This window comes from Ailuropoda melanoleuca, chromosome 2, assembly GCF_002007445.2.
Source record: "Ailuropoda melanoleuca isolate Jingjing chromosome 2, ASM200744v2, whole genome shotgun sequence".
Classification (NCBI taxonomy): Eukaryota; Metazoa; Chordata; class Mammalia; order Carnivora; family Ursidae; genus Ailuropoda; species Ailuropoda melanoleuca.
In genome coordinates this window covers 212,977-231,240 of record NC_048219.1, presented here as the reverse complement: position 1 = coordinate 231,240, position 18,264 = coordinate 212,977, and the positions used below count along the sequence as shown (strand labels likewise).

Genomic DNA, 18,264 nt, shown 5'->3' with positions numbered 1-18,264 from the left:
TCTAGAAATACCATTGGTAGGGCATTTGGCAAATTGAAAGTAATCTATAAAATCCTAATCCATCCCCTTCAAGAAGTTCTGGTGGTGTTTGCTGCTCGATTGGTCGAGTGAATGTAGTCTTAACTGTGAGGGGAGACTGGAGAAATACATTTGTGATCTAATGTTACACTTGTTGAGGTCCAAGATTATCACATTAGCGCAGTGCGAAAATAATCAGCTAGCATTTTGGACTCAGTGATTTCTATCCAAATAGAAGGTCACTGAAGCTGTCAGGCATGAAACATTTTCAGAAGACATCAGGGAGCATCTCCCATACAGTCTCCTAGTGCTTCACCATCAGTTCTTGGAACATCTCTTGGATGAGGGTGACCTCTGGCTCCAATAAGTGATGATACTTTGATGGGGTCTGTTTTTTTTTTTTTTTTTTTTAAAGATTTTATTTATTTATTTATTCTACAGAGATAGAGACACAGCAGAGAGGGAACACAAGCAGGGGGAGTGGGAGAGGAAGAAGCAGGCTCACAGCAGAGGAGCCTGAACGTGGGGCTCGATCCCATAACGCCGGGATCACGCCCTGAGCCGAAGGCAGACGCTTAACCGCTGTGCCACCCAGGCGCCTGATGGGGTCTGTTTTTTAACATACTACCATAAAGGGGTTTTTGCTTAATCTTTTTTTCTCTCTCTTAACAGGATTTCTAGGTTAATTCCATGTGCTCGGAGAATGTGGTCTTTGTGATTTTTTGTTTTTTGAAATTTATTTAAAACATTTTTAACCCAGTCTGCCATTGCTTGTTAATTGAAACAATTCAGTTCATTTGTGATTAGTGTTAATTACTGATTAATTGGAATTTATGCCTACCATGTATTTCCTGCTGCTTACTTGTTTTGCCTGTTTCTGTGTTTCTTTCTGTCTTTGCAGTCCTCTTCTGGATCGATATGCTGTTTCCATCCCTTTTTTTTTTCTTTTTTCTGCCCCTGTCTCCCACGTTTGGGGATTGTTCACTGTTTCCAGTCTTTTGGTGGTTATCCTAATCATTTCAACGTGTACATTTAACTTACCCAAAGCTAAATTTAACTTACAGCTGCATCTTCCTGCATAATATAGAGACTAAGAAGACTTGGCCCCTTCTTATCAGGTTAAGCTGTATTTTTGTGTGTTTTAATTCTTTTTCAAAAAAGGGTTTTGAAGCTTTCAAGGTATTGTTGCTGTTTCATTTAGTTTACGTGGTCGGTGTTTGGTCAGATTTACTCCCACGTTTACCGCTTCCTGCGCTCACCATTTGCTTGTGTGTGTCAGACCTTCTGTCTGGGGTCATTTCTTCTTGAAGTGCATTGTTTAGATTTTCCATCAGGGGAGGGCCACCGCTTATAAAATTGCAGATTTTCTTATTCTGAAAATGTCTTTAGTCAGTTCACATTTTGTGGACATGTTTTTGATGGGTGTACAGTTTTGTGCTGTTAGTTTTTCTCCCCCCAAATTGAAAATGATATCCACTGTTATTGCCAGTGAGACGTCACCTGCTGTCCTAAAATAGTGCTTCTTTGAAAATAGTGTCCTTACTGCTGCTTGTAAGATCTATTTTGTCATTGTTTTTAGGATATAGTTAGGATGGATTTCTTTTTTTTTTCTTTTTAAGATTTTACTTCTTATTTGAGAGAGAGGGGGAGAGAGAGCAAGCACACGCGCACGCACGATTGGGGTGGGGGGACAGTGGGAGAGGGAGAAGGAGACTCCACGCTGAGCAGAGACCCAGACGTGGGCGTTCACAAGTATGTTCTGCCAATCTGAAGATTTTTATCCATCTCAAAGCTTGCTATGTTTTATCCTGCAAGTGTAAACTGAACTGCTAAATTTGAACTCCTACTGTCCTATTATTTTTCTTTGCTGTATCTTGTACATTCCTGAGAAATTCTTACTCATTTGTGGTCCCCACACAGCTGGCTTTATTCTTTGGATGTATGCATGAGCTTTTACGTGTGACCGTATTCTGAAGGACTGTTATTAGCGCATTCCTTTGAGTTATTTTTGGAATCATGGTCATTTATCAATCGAGTAAGATCCCATATACTTTGATTCAAACTTTAATATTTTGAGAGTACTCTGCATATCTCCTAGGATATGTAATACGTGAAAATCACTTTTTTATGCATACGTAGGCTTGTGGTTTATTATACACAGTCTGTAAAGTAAAACGAAGCAAGAACAGTTTATGAACTATGAGAGTGAAGCCATTAATTGATTCAGCAAGTGCGCTCTTCATCTGTGTAAGATTGTGTGTTAGGTGAGACTGCCAACCAGATTGTCAGCAGGACCCTAATTAATTCATTTTCATTTTGGTCCTCTCTTGAATCAGCATGTTCACTGGAGATCCAGAGGCACACATTTAGTAGGGAAGCCCAGCCATGTATCGGCGCCTCTGATGGAGAAGGCTTAGTTAGCACCCAGCTGAATATATGGGAAGACTCATGGGTCCAATGTGGAAAGGGTAGAGTTGAGATTGAAGTTTCCACTAGGAAAAATGGTAGGCGAGTTGAAGGGGTAAAGCAGTGCCAGGCCTTCTGGGAAGCAAGAAAAAGAAAGGACTGGGTCACTGTGCAACTGTTTGATGCAGACTGTGTAGAAGGAGGAATCCCAGAAGATAATGGCTGGAGGCAGAATGGGACCATGTGTTGGAGAAGGCCGTAGAGTGCACTACTAAAGATTTGATTTTGCCACAGAGAACAGCTAGGGGTGATTGTTTGAGAAATATTAGCTTACCCTGTAGCAGGTTTTCAGGGCCATCAGTTGTATTTTGGACTAGCTTGTTCCTTTTAACAGAGCGGGATTTCTCCTCCTGTGTTGGTAGTGTTCCCACTTCGGCGTTTCTGAATGTATCGCTGATGGTAGGTTGTTCCTAAGCAGCAGGCTCCTGGTTTACCTTGGTGGCAGGGGGAAAGAACTACATTCAGCTGGTTAGTGGTCGTGAACTAGCTCACATCTCATGTGTTTTCCTTGGCCTTTTAGGCTGCACATGGTCCGTCTGATGCTGTTGGAGAGACTCCTGCAAACCTTGCCCCAGTTACGAAATGTTGGAGGTGTCCGGGCCATCCCGTACATGCAGGTATCCCTCAGTTCACCTGGGTCTGTCACATGGTTGGACCATCCTTCAGCATGCTCACATCTCTCTTGTAGAGGCTCTGTAAGGCTTTGTTTGGTGTTAAGTCATAGAATATGGCATGCAGTTTGGAACGGCAAGTTATAGCCCTTAATCCTCTGGATGAAAAGGCCAAGGGTCAGAGAATTTAAGATGTCCGCAGTCATCCAGCTAGTTACTGACAGAGCCCGGAGCACATGTGTGCCCCAGAGATTCTCAGTGTGTAACGAGTCTTTATTAACACCGCGTTGGAATGTGGTCTGGTAGCTGTTCTCCTGCTAGCTGCCTTCCTCTGAGGCAGAAAGTTCTCTCCTCTTGAGCACAGCACACTGCCCTCTGTTAAGCCACTTCGGTTGCTTATAATGTAGTTTAGTCAGTTCGTTTTGCAAACGCTTTGCAAAACGTTTTTTGTGATGCCAAGTGTGTGGTATATACCAAAAATTGACTCTTCTGACTCTGGACACTTACACTTCAGATACCCTGGGATATAGGACCTTTTCGTGGATTACAGTTACGAGTGACAGGGCAGTCAGGAAGATTGGGATTTCTTCTGAACCCCCTGTGTTTAGAGTCGTCTTTAGGGTACTGGCACTCATGTTTTACCTCTGTGTTGACTTCCAGGTCATCCTGATGCTCACTACAGATCTGGATGGAGAAGATGAGAAAGACAAGGGGGCCCTGGACAACCTGCTTTCCCAGCTAATTGCTGAACTGGGCATGGACAAAAAGGTAAGACTGGAGAGTCCTGCCGTGTGAGAGACAGGGAACTGAGGTCCGTTCACATCTTGTCATCTTTCTTCTAGAGGAACTTCACTTAGTTTAGGGGCAACCACTCACTGAGGACTCCAGTTCTGTTGAGTCAACAAAAATGTTGGCAGTGCCTGCTTTGGCCCAGGCCTCCTGTTGGATCTGGACATAAATGAGGAATAGACCAAGTCTCCGCCCTCACGGACCTTTTGTAGCTCCCTAAGCTGAAAACAGTAAATTCGTTGTTTGTATCTTAGTACGGCCTCTTATGCGTATCGGGCTCTAGGTAATCCGGGTGTAGTCCTTGGAGGCGTTGGTGCCTGTTTTGACTCTGATTCCATGTGAGGAACAGTTAATGCTGATAGACTGGGGGAACCTTGTTGAGAGGATGCCTTAAGCTTAAAGTAAGCGTGGGCTTCTGGGCTCTGCTTCTGCCGGCAGGATGTCTCTAGGAAGAATGAGCGCAGCGCCCTGAATGAAGTCCATCTGGTAGTTATGAGACTCCTGAGTGTCTTCATGTCCCGGACCAAATCCGGATCCAAGTCTTCCATCTGTGAGGTACTGTCGCTTTGAGCACAGGGGTGTGGGAAAGGTAAGAGGATTGTCTGGTTTGTGCTAGGGCTGAGGGCAGAGGTGATAGTTAGAATAGGCTATTGTCGTGCTAGAGGAGAAAGATTCTAAGCTGTCACCTCTTTAAGAGCAGAGCCACCACCTTTTCCAGAATCCCTTCCAAGCCCTGATCTTTGCCAGCAGTCCCTCCACTGGAGGGGTTACAGAGTTTGGAAGTTCCATTATTGAAAGGAGGGGACCGTTCTGCAAGGCGCAGGGTGGCTAAGAGGATTCCCCTACTGTGCGTTGCTATAAGGTATGGTAATAAAGCAAAGAGAAAGCAGTGTGTGCGTGGTGGAAAGGAGATTAACACAAAGCAGGGAAGGTAGAAGTGGAGGCTGAACTGCATCCAATCTTAATGAGCTTATGAGCTGTGGGGTTTGCTGGGATTTGCAAGGCTCTCCTAATGGTTTTATTTACCGTGGCTTTTTTCCTGCTTTTTTATTCATGTGATCGCTTATCCCATCTCCTTTAGAAGCTAGTTCGGTGGGGGGAGTGCCTAGCAGGAGCATGGCGTTGCTGAAAAGTGCTTAGACAGGAAAGTTTTCTTTCTCCTTCTTGAAATGGGCTTTTTTTCTAGTTGCCCAGGAAAGAAGAAAACCCGCCCCTCCTAGCAGAAGCCTCTAGCACATGTGTGTGGGCGAATAGAGCTGGGACCTGGGGTTGGTTGGTTCTTACCATGACTTAGTTGGGGGTCTTCTAACTCAAGGGTCGAGCTCCCTCTCCCAGCGGCCCACTTTGAGACTATCGCCAGTGGGTTTCCGACCCTGCCCCCAGCGGTCTTACAAGCTCTTCTGCCCTCCTCCCTGTTTGCCGCAGTCGTCTTCCCTCATCTCCAGCGCCACAGCAGCGGCTCTTCTGAGCTCCGGCGCTGTGGACTACTGCCTGCACGTGCTCAAATCCCTGCTGGAGTACTGGAAGAGCCAGCAGAACGACGAGGAGCCCGTGGCTACCAGCCAGTTGCTGAAACCACACACGACTTCATCCCCGCCGGACATGAGCCCATTTTTCCTCCGCCAGTATGTGAAGGTGAGGCGTTTCCCTGGACGAAGGACAGCTCTTGCCCTCCTCCAGAACACTCTCCTCTTCGCCGTCTGTGAGTAGGGCTGAAGGAGCCAAGGGCAAGGAGCTGCAGGAGGCAGACTGAGTGCCTTGGGGGGCTTTGGTCTTGGTGCAGTTTAGCAAATAACCACTTCTTCCGTCCTTCTGCTGGGGTTCAGACTCCGGACAGCGTGTAAAGCAGAGGAACTGAATGAAATCAGACAGGCCTGTCCTTTCATGTTAAGCTCCTTAGAAAAAGGTGAGCAGGCACAGGCTGACATCAGAAGTGGATCATGTCCTCGTGTGTGCGTCAGAGACTCCCGCTACTGTCGTCAGAGGCCCTTGAGGGAGCTAGTTTAGAAGATGAGCTTTCTGATCAGGTTGGCCAGGAATAAGCATTTCCATTTACCAGCCGTGAAGCTTAGACAAGTTCCATACGGCTTTTGTGCACTTCGGTTTGCACGCCTGGGAACTGAGGCTCCACACGGGGTCTGCTGTGTGAGGTCGTGGTGAGCACTGAATGACCTGACGCAGTAAAGCCCAGTGCCGAGCACGCCGGGGCCTGTCCGCGTCAGTCATCGCTACTGTTCCTGTGTGTTTGTGTCTGAGTGGCGGCACCAGCATGCTCCTCGTTGCACACTCCCAACTGCTTTGACCGACACAGGGTTAGAACAGGCATAAAATGTGAATCGCATCATGTCTTTCTCTTTTCTTAACCCTTTGCTGGTTTTCTGTAACTTCTAGGCCAAAAAGTTGTTTGAGGACCCAGCTATCTACTTAACTCTTTAGCTGTGTCATACTGCCCCCCAGCACACAGTCCCCCATCCCGTGCCTTGCCCCAGATGTGGCACGCTGCCTTCCTACTTGTCCTGCTGAACTTCTCTCCCTCTGCATCGCTTCCTTCCCCTCTAAGCTAATTCCTAGTCCTTCAAGACCCAGCTCACACACTGGGTCCTGGGAAAACCCTCCTCAGCATGCACTTCCTGCTAGCAGGTCAGATTGAGATGGCCTTTCCCCGGGTTCCCAGAGCCCCCTGTGCACACATGTGGAGTCTTCCCTTTGTTTGTATCCCCAGTTGCCTGGGAAAGACCTGATGAGTAACTGGTGATTGGATAGGTGAGACGCATTGTGCCCCAAATTCTTGCGGGCTCTTCCCGGGGGACCATGCGGCCTGTAGGATAGCTGCTGCTTCCACTGTCCTCACACCCCTCAGCAACCCGTCCTCTGTGGGATATGCGTTAAGTGATCCTAGCCACCCTAGTTTCTATCTTTTTAAAAGATTTATTTGTTTCAGAGAGAGAGAGCGAGAGCGCAGACACATGCTCAGCATACACAGGCACGCATATGCGTGGGGGGAGGGAGAATCTTCAAGCAGACCCCCACTGAGTGTAGAGCCTGAGGCGGGCCTCCACCCCAAGACCCTGAGATCATCACCTGAGCTGAAACCAAGAGTCAGCTGCTCAACTGACTGAGCCAACCAGGAGCCCTGCCTTGGTTTATTTAAATGTCTCTTGTTATCCTAGAAGTTTTTGGTTCTAGGGAATAGACTGCATCTCTCACAGGAAGTCAGAAATCCTTCACCACCACTGTTTTTCCCATTTTTTCCCATTCGAAGTTTAATTTTTGTGTAAGCAGAGTATAGTCAGTCCAGGGGCAAAACCCACAGAGTGAAATGTTGGAACTTTTAAGACAAGTGAAATCTGTGTCCACTGGAGCCTGGGGCCTTGCTGGGTTTAAACCAAGCTGTCAGGCAGTGATGGCTCCAGCTCTGAAAGGTACCATTTACCAGCTCCAATATAAGCTATGCCTAATGAGCAGTAAACCAGTCCTTTTCCTAATTGTGGCTGTGGACAACTGTCCGTCACAGGTTCTTATGTGATTTTCTCCCCCCAGGGTCATGCTGCTGATGTGTTTGAGGCCTATACCCAGCTTCTGACAGAGATGGTCCTGAGGCTTCCTTACCAAATCAAGAAGATTGCCGACACCAACTCTCGAATCCCACCTCCTGTCTTTGATCATTCGTGGTTTTACTTTCTCTCAGAGGTAAGTGAAGGCCTCAGGCAATGTGCCATTCAAGGAGAGGGCACATCGGCTGTGACAGCTTTTTCCTTTTTTTTTTCTTTTTTAGATTTTATTTATTTATTTATTTGAGAGAGAGTGCGTGTGCAAGCATGAGTGAGGGGGTGAGGAACAGAGGGAGAGGGAGAAGCAGACTCTGCTGAGCAGGGAGCCCAATGCGGGGGCTGGATCCCAGGACCCCAGGAACATGAGTTGAGCCAAAGGCAGACGCTTAATTGACTGAGCCAGCCAGGCGCCCTGGCTTTGATGGCCTTTATGGCCCCCTTCGGTCTTCACCCTCAGGAAGTGTTCCCCCCCGCCCAGCAGCGCCACTCGCATCGTGGAGGTCTTGCCCTGGGTGTACTGTATGGTGAAGCCGTAGAAGATGGCTGTCAACACAAGCCGTGGCTTTAGTTTCTGATTCTGTACATTTGACTCTTTCTGCATATCATGGTAAGGGACAAGTTTAATAATTTGAGCTCTGTCTGGAAAACAGAAAACATGCTAGTTAAATTACAGAGAAATTTTAATATAGGGAATTGGTTGAACAGCCATTGAAGAACCAAAAAGAAAAACAGGAATGTTGAGGTAACACAGAGACCATAGACGCAGGCAGCAACCACCAGCAGCCCTGTGTCTGAAGAGGAGCTGACCTTGTGGGCCTGAGGCGGGGTGCTGCTTCTGCTGCCCCAGTAGCTCTGAGGGGATGCGATGCAGTTGATTCTGGAAGTACGGAAAGAAGCTGATGATTAGAACCAACTGTAGTTGGTTTGTTCTTAAACACTGAAGAGCTGATGGAGGCTGCCTGAGTGAAGGCCTGCTGCCAGAATAGCAGGCAGACAGGAAGGAGCCAGTGTTTTTTCCTCGCGCCCTCTGGTGTCCCTTTTTGTTCCTTACTGGCAGGACCTGAGGGGGAGCCAGCTGGCAGAGAAGCAGAAGTTAGCGCACTTCTGGACCGGCCATTACAGAACAGTGTGTGGCAGGGTGGGTTTGGAGGCAGCCAAGGGACGGTAGCTTTACGATTAGCTGCCGTCATGCCATCACAGCAAGCTTGAGATTCAGGTGGGAAGAATGACCTGTTAGCAAACCCCAAATGACCATTTCAGGTTGTATAGATGGAACAACCCAACCTCTTTCCCACTTCTTTGACCTGAAAGATTCCGAATATGTTTTCCTGACCGTTTCATTCTGGGCGGGCGAGAGTGGAGGCCAGCTTCTCTATAGATTCCAAAGGGCTCCTAGGAGGGGAACGGGAATATTGCTGTTTTCCCCTCTTTGACAGCTTTCTTTCTCCTGACCCCTTAAGGAGTACTGAATTCTCCAGAGTCTAGCTTGGCCATGAGGAAATAGCTTGGTGTGTGTTTCTTACCAGTTTTTAATAATAGTTCGTGAAGACCTGGGGACCCACTGCTGGCACAGTTCCTGAGTCATTGACGCTTTGTGTTGCCTTTCCTCTCAAGTACCTGATGATCCAGCAAACTCCATTTGTGCGCCGTCAAGTCCGCAAACTTCTGCTCTTCATCTGTGGGTCAAAGGAGAAGTACCGCCAGCTCCGGGATTTGCACACCCTGGACTCCCACGTGCGTGGGATCAAGAAGCTGCTGGAGGAACAGGGGATATTCCTCCGGGCAAGTGTGGTTACAGCCAGCTCAGGCTCTGCCTTGCAGTATGACACGCTCATCAGCCTGGTACGAAGGCCAAGGGGGCCGGTGGGGCAGGGAGAGGGCATGTGATGAGGCTCAGCCAGGTAGGCAATAGGTTGGAGTAGTACAGGCTTTTATATATTCAGAAAACGTCACAGCCACAGTTGAGCTCAGGGTGGACCCATATGCTGTATGTTAAGTGTAGTTGGCTTCAGGATCTGTGATTTCCCCTTCACCATTCCCTCTCCCACTTGGTAGTGGTTCCTCCATTATGAGGAGGAGTGGCTTGGGCTTCTTAACCTGTGTCATTGGCTCATACGGATAGGATCGACCTGGAATTTGCCAACCTCTGATTTTTGTCCTTGAATACTAAAGAAGTGATGTGTCTGAAGATAAATTGTTTGGACTTTGGGGGAGCAAACAGTATAATGCGTGGGAGCCTCTAGATGAGAACTTCTTTAGTATTATATACTCTTAAACTAATGTCTTTATTATTGTGCTTTCAGCAAAAAAACGTAAACTGGGAGGGGAGGAAGAAAAAAGTAAACTGCATTGTAGTTTCCCGTCATGGCCTATCTCTCTGGCTGTGTTACTGAGTGGTGTGAAGGGCCTCTGCAAACACAGGGCGATTGTGCGGTTAGGGGCTGAGAGGAGGAGGCTCACTAGACCTACAGTGTGTGGGCCTTGCTGGATCAGCAGCCTCGCACAGACCCTGCAAGGCAGCAGGTGTGGTACGGTGCGGGCTGCTTGGTGGTGGTACTGAGTTCTGGTGATTGGTTTCCATTTCAGATGGAGCACCTGAAGGCTTGTGCCGAGATTGCTGCCCAGCGAACCATCAACTGGCAGAAATTCTGCATCAAAGACGACTGTAAGCCGTGCAGCGACTTTCCGTGGCTGTTGTTCATTCATTCATCTCTTTGAGAACTGTGTATTGAGGACTGTTTATTGAGGCCAGGCAATGAACTGGGTGCCAGAGATGAGGCTCTGAACAAGACACCTAGATAGAACTTGGTCTAGCTGAGAAGACAAGTCAAAACTTCAGAGTGATAAGGGTCATAGATAGAATTTGGGGTGCTGTGGGGGCGCAGAGCAGGAGTCGCTGACCTCCAGATTGTGGAGGGAAAGCTGAAGAGGAGCCTGTGGCGTTTAGAGAATCATCTTAGTTGGAGAGGTGGGGGCTGTGAGCTGATCTTAGGTAGCTGTTAGGACGTTTGCCAGCTCATTCCTGCAGAGGGCGGGAGTTCTGGGCAACATCTGGCAGAGAGGACTCGGAATGCAGGCTGGTGGGGAGGGGGCGGTGCAGGCCTCGTGCAGACACGGCTCCTGCGACTGCACGGCTCCTGCGACGCGTCCGTCCAGTGCATTGGTCTCTGAGCTGAGCCCCCGTCTCCTCTGCCTGCAGCCGTCCTGTACTTCCTTCTCCAAGTCAGCTTCCTGGTGGACGAGGGGGTGTCCCCGGTGCTGCTGCAGCTGCTCTCCTGCGCCCTGTGCGGCAGCAAAGTCCTGGCCGCCCTGGCCGCCTCGGCCGGCTCCTCGAGTACCCCCTCCTCCGCAGCGCCTGTGGCTGCCAGCTCCGGACAGGCCCCGACGCAGTCCAAGTCGTCCACGAAGAAGAGCAAGAAGGAAGAAAAGGAAAAGGAGAAAGAGGGTGAGTGTCACTCTCTTGTCTTGGTGACCAGGGCGAGGTGTTCTCATTTCTTTTGGATCGCATGGCTTATGCTCCTCTTTGGAAAGGGCTTTTATTCCGATTTACTAGGACCTACAGCTCTGATGTCCTCCAGTGTCTTGTTTTGGTTTCATTGTCAGTTACACCTTGAACGTGTGGCTTCCCGTACCAAGGAAAGGTCAAAGTGCACTAAACGGTTTTAGTAAGCCGAGTTTGTATTTCTGTGGAATAATAAATGACAGTTGCCGTGTGGAGAGGTTGTCGGCGTCAAATGATGCTTATAAACGTGCCTCGTAAACTGTTAAATACTCTCCATATGGAAGCTATTTTAGCTGACTCCTTACTATGAGAAAGGCAAAAAGCCTTTCTACTTCACTGCTTTTCATGGTCCTTGCAGGCCTGGGATGGGTGATTGGGGGTGGGGAGCAGTGGAGGTGGTTTACATTCTCCCAATTAATTATTCAGCGAGCTGTTTTGGGTAGCAGACCTCTGAAGGGAAGCGCCTCAGTGTAAGGCCTGTGTCGGCACTTTAGCCTGTGCCTTTTTTGTAGCATTATTATCGCATGTCTCGTATGGGGCTGGCCTCTGTTCTCCAATAAACCAGTGAAAGTTGTTTTCAAATTAGAACCATTTAGTTGAAGAAACTCTTAGAAATGGACAGAATTCCCTCCCTCTCCATCTGGTGGCGCTGGCTGTAAGACCCTGGAGCACACTTCCTGTTCTCCAGTCCTCAGTTCTTCCCTGATCTTGCAGGTGAGAGCTCAGGCAGCCAGGAGGACCAGCTGTGCACAGCTCTGGTGAACCAGCTGAACAAATTTGCAGATAAGGAGACCTTGGTTCAGTTCCTGCGTTGCTTCCTGTTAGAGTCCAATTCTTCCTCGGTGCGCTGGCAGGCCCACTGTCTGACCCTGCATATCTACAGGTAGGGTCCCGGGCTCAGTTTTAGTGGTCTGCATGGGTCCAGGAGACGAGTGGTTGGTGTAGTTCCGTCTTGCTTTTGTGTTGTTACACACTCACGGTCACAGTGTCAGTATTTACATCAGCCTGGATCCTCTCGATATACAGATGTCTGATTATCTGCCTTTAGCCATTAATCTGATGTCACAAGCAAGAGATGATCGCTTTTCCTCTGAGGGGGCTATGTTTAGACGTTTGTAAAGTGACTGGGCTTGACTCTTTAGGCCACCTTCTGAAGATAGGAAAGGGCTGAGCTGCACCTGTTAGGATCTACTGTCGAAAGAGTGCAGAATGATTCGAAGTTAACCACTAGTTTATGGGAGATAGACATATCTACAGAAATAGTACCTGGGCCTTGTTTATAAATAAAAGGAGCCTCAGGTTTTCTACTGCTTGGTAACATGAATTGTCCTTTATCTACAGAAACTCTAGCAAATCTCAACAGGAACTCCTGCTAGATCTGATGTGGTCCATATGGCCAGAACTCCCAGCCTATGGTCGTAAGGCTGCCCAGTTTGTGGACCTACTAGGATATTTCTCCTTGAAAACCCCACAAACAGAGAAGAAGGTAACAATTGATGTATGGTCAGAGGAGCTAACTTGCCATATTTGGCCTTTTTTCCTCTTGTGTTAAGAACATTATGACCAGCCCGCATAAGGCGTGCATATGTGAAATCTCTTTAGATGTATGTTAAGCACAGGCACCATGTGTACCACACAGATAACGTACACTAACAAGTACAGGCTGAATTTGCCTTAGCCAGCAGGAGATCAGGTGGGGAGGGCAGTGCAACCCATTAAGGTTGCTTTTGGGGAGAAGGTGTCTCCCTGGTTTTCCTGGCAGCCCTGATGACATTCCTAGAAGTGTCTCTGCAGTTGGATAACTATTTTATGATTTCTCCATGGGAATAAAAATTACCTTCATCCACAGGGTCTGAAAGGATAGCTGTCACAAAGACTGGAAGCTTATAGGAGTTAGGCCCAGTTTTGCATGACTCTGCGTGGGGGCTGAGAAGCTTGGTACTTCTTGGGCAGTATCAGCTAGACAGCAGAAGACAAAAGTCTTTTCCAGTAAGACTTTCCCTTGGGTTTTAACTGTGGTCTTTTATTGACTTGTTTCAGTTGAAGGAATATTCTCAGAAGGCTGTGGAGATTCTGCGGACCCAAAACCATATTCTTACCAACCATCCCAACTCCAACATTTACAAGTGAGCTTGCTCTGCTTGCTCCCTGCTTGAAGCTCCAGCAGCAGTCCCAGTTGCTCTCTCCGCATCAGTTGGCTCTTACATAGGAATCGATATACCTCTGTCTAGTTGGTCTTTGAATCCCTCCCTCATAGTTGGGGCCTTGCACACATAGGGTACTCAAAATATAACTGCTGAATTAGCTTTTAGTAAGCAGTCATTTGAGAACGTCTCTAATTTTTGAGTGTCAAAGTCTAAATCAGATAAGATAAATTTACAGGAAATGGTTATATTAAAAAAAAACTTTTGAACAAGAGTATTTATTAAACAAGCAGTTGTTATTTCCCTGGTTTAATAGTGACTGTTCTTTTTTTTTTTCTTAAAGTTCATTGAGGTATAACTTATATACTACAAAATTCACCTATGTTAAGTTACAGCTCAATGATTTTTAGTAAATTTAATTGTGACTTTCCTTGGAGTCAAATTTTAATGTCACTTTTTAGGATTCTTCTGACCTCAGAACAGCTAGCTCAGAAATAGGAAACATCTAGGGTTGATTGGTTGACATTCACTTCCTGTGACTTCTAAGCCCTGTTGGGATTTCTCACTTTCTCCTGTGTTCTTACTAGGGTGGGGCTCGCTTTAGGGAATGTTGAGCCGTGGCTCATTCGTGGCTTCTTTGTGAAGCTCAGTGCTTTCTGTGATGAAGATTTCCTTATGCTGAGACTGGTTTCTTCCTTAGCACCTTGTCTGGCTTAGTGGAATTTGATGGCTATTACCTGGAGAGCGATCCCTGCCTGGTGTGTAATAATCCAGAGGTGCCATTTTGTGTAAGTGCTGTCTTTAACATGGGTGATCGTGAGGCTGGCAGGGCCAGGGGGTTTCTTGTTTCCAGAGATTGAGTGTGGCCACATAGGTGTTCGGTCACCAGTGGTATGAATGCTTACCTGCCACACTTACCACCTTAAATAGAAACTTCATCCATAGATGAAGAGTGGGTTATAGTGCTCAGTTTTGAAGAAGAGGAGGATGAGCCAGTGGCCTTGAACTGATACAATGTTTTGTGTGTACTCCTGTGTTTAGTATATCAAGCTGTCTTCCATTAAAGTGGACACGCGGTACACCACCACCCAGCAGGTTGTGAAGCTCATCGGCAGCCACACCATCAGTAAAGTGACCGTGAAAATTGGAGATCTGAAACGGACAAAGATGGTGCGGACCATCAACCTCTATTACAACAACCGAACTGTGCAGGCCATCGTGGAGTTGAAAAACAAGTACGGCTCTTCCAGACTTGGGGAGGGGCAGCTTATCAGGCTTAACACCAGTTGTTGGCTTTCATGGCTGGAATGGGGTGAAGCAGCACGTCCCTAGAGGCCTGGTATGTCCTCTTACCCACTTGGAGTCATGACTGAGGACAAGAGTGAAACGCTGTTCCTAAGGGTGTTGACAAAGGTTCTTCTAAAATCCTGTCCGATGGAGCCTGTGGGGTCTAAGGAAGCAATTCAACAGCCTGCCTCAGGAGGGGAAGCTGAGCGAGGGGACTTCAGGCTTCTCCTACCCATGTTAATGAGGGCAGTTCTAGTTTTATAGAACACCTGTGTTGGGGAGTAGTTGTTATTTCTTGGGTTAAGATGCTCTCTGCTCACGGCACAGACAGTATCAGGAAGCTTCTCTGGTACACAGTCCTTCCATTTCTGCATGGCCCCTTCCCTCTCTATCTGCCAGTGGTGGAGCTTTCTACCTCGTGTATCCCAGTGTCTGAATGGGGGCAGGTCGTATGTGGGCCAAAGAAGGCAGTGGCATGGGGTAGAATGTTGACTTCTGCAGACAGCACTCTTGTCGAAATCTCAGCGTTGCTGTTGGGCAGAGGATGTGGGGAGGTGGGGTTTGAATAGTAAATGCTGTTCTGCACAGAATGGAAGTACTGGTGGTATTCCGAGAGGCAGAGTACAGCTAGAGTTTACCACAGCAAACGGAGCTCCACCTGCAGGAAGTTTTCTTGAGGAGCAGTTCACACTGGTGATCTGCAAGTGGAAGCTGCTCACTGGGATATCCCACTCCCTTCTGGAGGAGGAGGGGGATTGAATTTTCTGTTGTGTAGAGTCAGTGCAGCAGCTGATGAAACTCTCTGACTCTGCTACAAGACCGTGGGTTCACACCCCGGCTCTACCACCTCTCTCTCGACATAGGAGAACTTGACAGCAGCCTTGCTTTCTTTAACTGTACAACGGAGATGAGCCCTCTCTCAGAGTGTTTTTAAAGGATTAGAATGAGTTGAGTTATGTAAAGTGCTGAGAACAGAGCCTAGTACATAGCGAGTGCCCAATAAATATTACCTGTAATTAACGTAATTCTAAATTATTCCATGCCTTTTCTTTTTCTGTCTCTACTTGTCACATGTTACATGGCACCTCTTGGGATTACGGGCTTCAGAGTGGCATACTTTTAGAGTAATGTCTTCCCTTGATACCTACTTCATTGTTTTTCTAGAATCTGAAAGAATTTTTTTTTTTTGAAGATTTTATTTATTTCTTAGAATGAGAGAGAGAGAGAGCATGAGAGCGGGGAGAGTCAGAGGGAGAAGCACACTCCCTGGTGAGCACAGAGCCCGGTGTGGGACTGGATCCTGGGACTCCGTGATCATGACTGAGCCAAAGGCAGTCGCTTAACCAACTGAGCCACCCAGACGCCCCTGAAAAAATTATTTTATATAACATCTTAAAGCACCTGTGTGTTATATCCTTTTTTATAGAGAGTATTTTAAAAATTAGGTTGCTGTTACTGGTCAGATCTCCTTATAGAGGAACCACTTCACTGCCTTAGAACGCATGGGGACAGTCTTGCTCTTCGTTTCCTCAGACCGCCCTCACCGAGGGCTATGTGGGTGGCCCTCAGGCCATCCCCTGCTCTGAGCTGCCACCATCTCTTCTAGGCCGGCCCGCTGGCACAAGGCCAAGAAGGTTCAGCTGACCCCTGGGCAGACAGAGGTGAAGATCGACCTGCCCCTGCCCATCGTGGCCTCCAACCTGATGATCGAGTTCGCGGACTTCTATGAGAACTACCAGGCCTCTACAGAGACGCTGCAGTGCCCGCGCTGCAGCGCCTCCGTTCCCGCCAACCCAGGGGTCTGCGGCAACTGCGGGGAGAATGTCTACCAGTGTCACAAGTGCAGGTGAGGGGGGGAGTGGCGCCCCGGCCAGGGCCACATATGTCCTTGTGTCCCCTGCAGGGGTCTCAGTGTGGGCAGTTTCAGTGTTTGCTGCCTTCATCATAATTGGAGGGTTATGGGTCTGTGGAGTCCAAGGCTAGAAGGTGGGGGCAGAAAGAATGGCACACGCGCCTGTCCCATGGTGTCTGTCTGTAGGTGGGGGGGTCCCTCGGTTTAGTTCCAGGTCTTCCTTTCTAGTTACCTGGTTGTGTTAGTCACCCTTGCCTCTTGTCATCCCGATACAGTTCCGGAGAATGCATGTGGCACTCACAGTCACCCTCCCCCACACCAGCCTCTGCTGCCCCCCGACCTAAACACTCTGGTTCTTCAGGTCTATCAACTACGATGAAAAGGATCCCTTCCTCTGCAACGCCTGTGGTTTCTGTAAATACGCTCGCTTTGACTTTATGCTGTATGCCAAGCCTTGCTGTGCCGTGGATCCCATTGAGAATGAAGAAGACCGGAAGAAGGTGAGGCTGGATTTGTCCTAGACTCTGGGCAGTGGCTTTGCTCTGAGCTTTGGGCAGCAGGGCTGGTAGAGGGCAGTATGCTCTTCCTTCTGTCCCGAGTCTTCCTCAAGTCAGCACTCTTTAGGGCCCGGCTTTCAGGTGGGAACAAATAATGGCATTGGCTATTTTGGAACTTGTGATTTACATAGGACTTCGGAGAAGTGTTGGTTGGCCATGAACTAGAATGTCTCCGGGGTTAGGTGACTTCAGATTTGGAAAGGCAGAAAGAAGTCGAATGAGTGCCTTGCATTTGTTCCACAGATGCTTCATATTACAGCTGTTGGCCTTTCTTCAGTGTCCACTTATCCAGGGGCTGGTTCTCATTCTGTGTGGTGTGGTGGGACTGGGGATTAGGTGACTGTCAAAAGTGGGGAGCTTTTGGGATTGCTGCTAGAAGCGGCTTAGGAACCAGGACAACATTTAGCTGTGGAGCCAGAAGGATGAAAGTTCCAGCCCTGGCTGTGCCTTTTAGTGCTCTGTGACCTAGTGTCAGTGATTTCTCTCAGCGTTGTATACTAATGTGTGTGCTGCGTTACATAGTACGTTGTATGTTACTACAAATAACACCCCGACACCACGGATTATTGTGAGGGATAGAAATAATGAATGTATGAAACACAGCCCCTGACCTGTAGGAAATGTTTCAGGAAATGGTTAGGAGTTGGGATCACTCAAGGAAGAGCCTTCACACATGCCCCTGTCTTTTCCTGCCAGGCTGTATCCAACATCAATACGCTTCTGGACAAAGCCGACCGAGTGTATCACCAGCTGATGGGACACCGGCCACAGCTGGAGAACCTGCTCTGTAAAGTGAACGAGGCAGCCCCCGAAAAGCCGCAGGTAACCCCAAGCTAGAGGGGCGTGTGGAGAGGGCTCTGGGTCAGAAGCAGGAGACTCACAGCATGCTTCTTGGGTTGCAGGACGACTCGGGGACGGCCGGGGGCATCAGCTCCACTTCAGCCAGCGTGAATCGGTACATCCTGCAGCTGGCTCAGGAGTACTGTGGGGATTGCAAGAACTCTTTCGATGAGCTCTCCAAAATCATCCAGGTAGAGAAATGGGAGCCACTCTAGAGTGTTCTGTCGAGTGTTCCCCAAGCTGTTTTCAGAGCAGTCCTGTTGCCCCCTGCCTCCAGCAGTTGGAGTCTTGAGTTTCCCTTGTCCGTTTGGCTGAAAAGGCAGGGTCTAGGTGGCTGCACCATATAACTTCTCTCCCACTGTGGCTTCTGGTGCTTGGCAGAGACCTGAATTTGTTCCAGAAGACCGAGGGTAGCAGATGATTATAGATCTGTTTTCCTTGGCCCATTCACAACCCATCTTTTAGTAGAGGGGTTGCTAGTTTTAAAAAACCGGGTGTCAGGTCTGTTCCCTTTTTTTCTGATATGCCATGTTTATAGGCTGGTAAGGGCAGGGCACACCAATGCCAGTCAACCAGGGTGGGCCGGGCAGCCAATGGAGCGTTACCGACCTGATCTCCATGGGACGCGGGAGGGTGGCCACAGACAA

General features: G+C 48.3%; 1 protein-coding gene across 8 annotated transcripts in view; it reads left to right on the top strand.

Moving 5' to 3' along the window:
- UBR4 (ubiquitin protein ligase E3 component n-recognin 4) overlaps positions 1-18,264 on the top strand; it is a 122,493-nt gene that overhangs the window by 66,395 nt on the left and 37,834 nt on the right. For all 8 annotated transcript variants that reach the window (XM_034645277.1, XM_034645291.1, XM_019795725.2 and 5 more), the window contains 17 exons: positions 3,005-3,101; positions 3,756-3,863; positions 4,323-4,439; positions 5,310-5,519; positions 7,425-7,574; positions 9,050-9,277; positions 10,022-10,100; positions 10,635-10,880; positions 11,652-11,820; positions 12,279-12,423; positions 12,978-13,063; positions 13,782-13,869; positions 14,123-14,316; positions 15,975-16,214; positions 16,582-16,720; positions 17,474-17,599; positions 17,680-17,808. In XM_034645277.1, the coding sequence (XP_034501168.1) occupies positions 3,005-3,101; positions 3,756-3,863; positions 4,323-4,439; positions 5,310-5,519; positions 7,425-7,574; positions 9,050-9,277; positions 10,022-10,100; positions 10,635-10,880; positions 11,652-11,820; positions 12,279-12,423; positions 12,978-13,063; positions 13,782-13,869; positions 14,123-14,316; positions 15,975-16,214; positions 16,582-16,720; positions 17,474-17,599; positions 17,680-17,808 (2,551 nt within the window). The remainder of the gene's footprint in view (positions 1-3,004; positions 3,102-3,755; positions 3,864-4,322; positions 4,440-5,309; positions 5,520-7,424; positions 7,575-9,049; positions 9,278-10,021; positions 10,101-10,634; positions 10,881-11,651; positions 11,821-12,278; positions 12,424-12,977; positions 13,064-13,781; positions 13,870-14,122; positions 14,317-15,974; positions 16,215-16,581; positions 16,721-17,473; positions 17,600-17,679; positions 17,809-18,264) is intronic.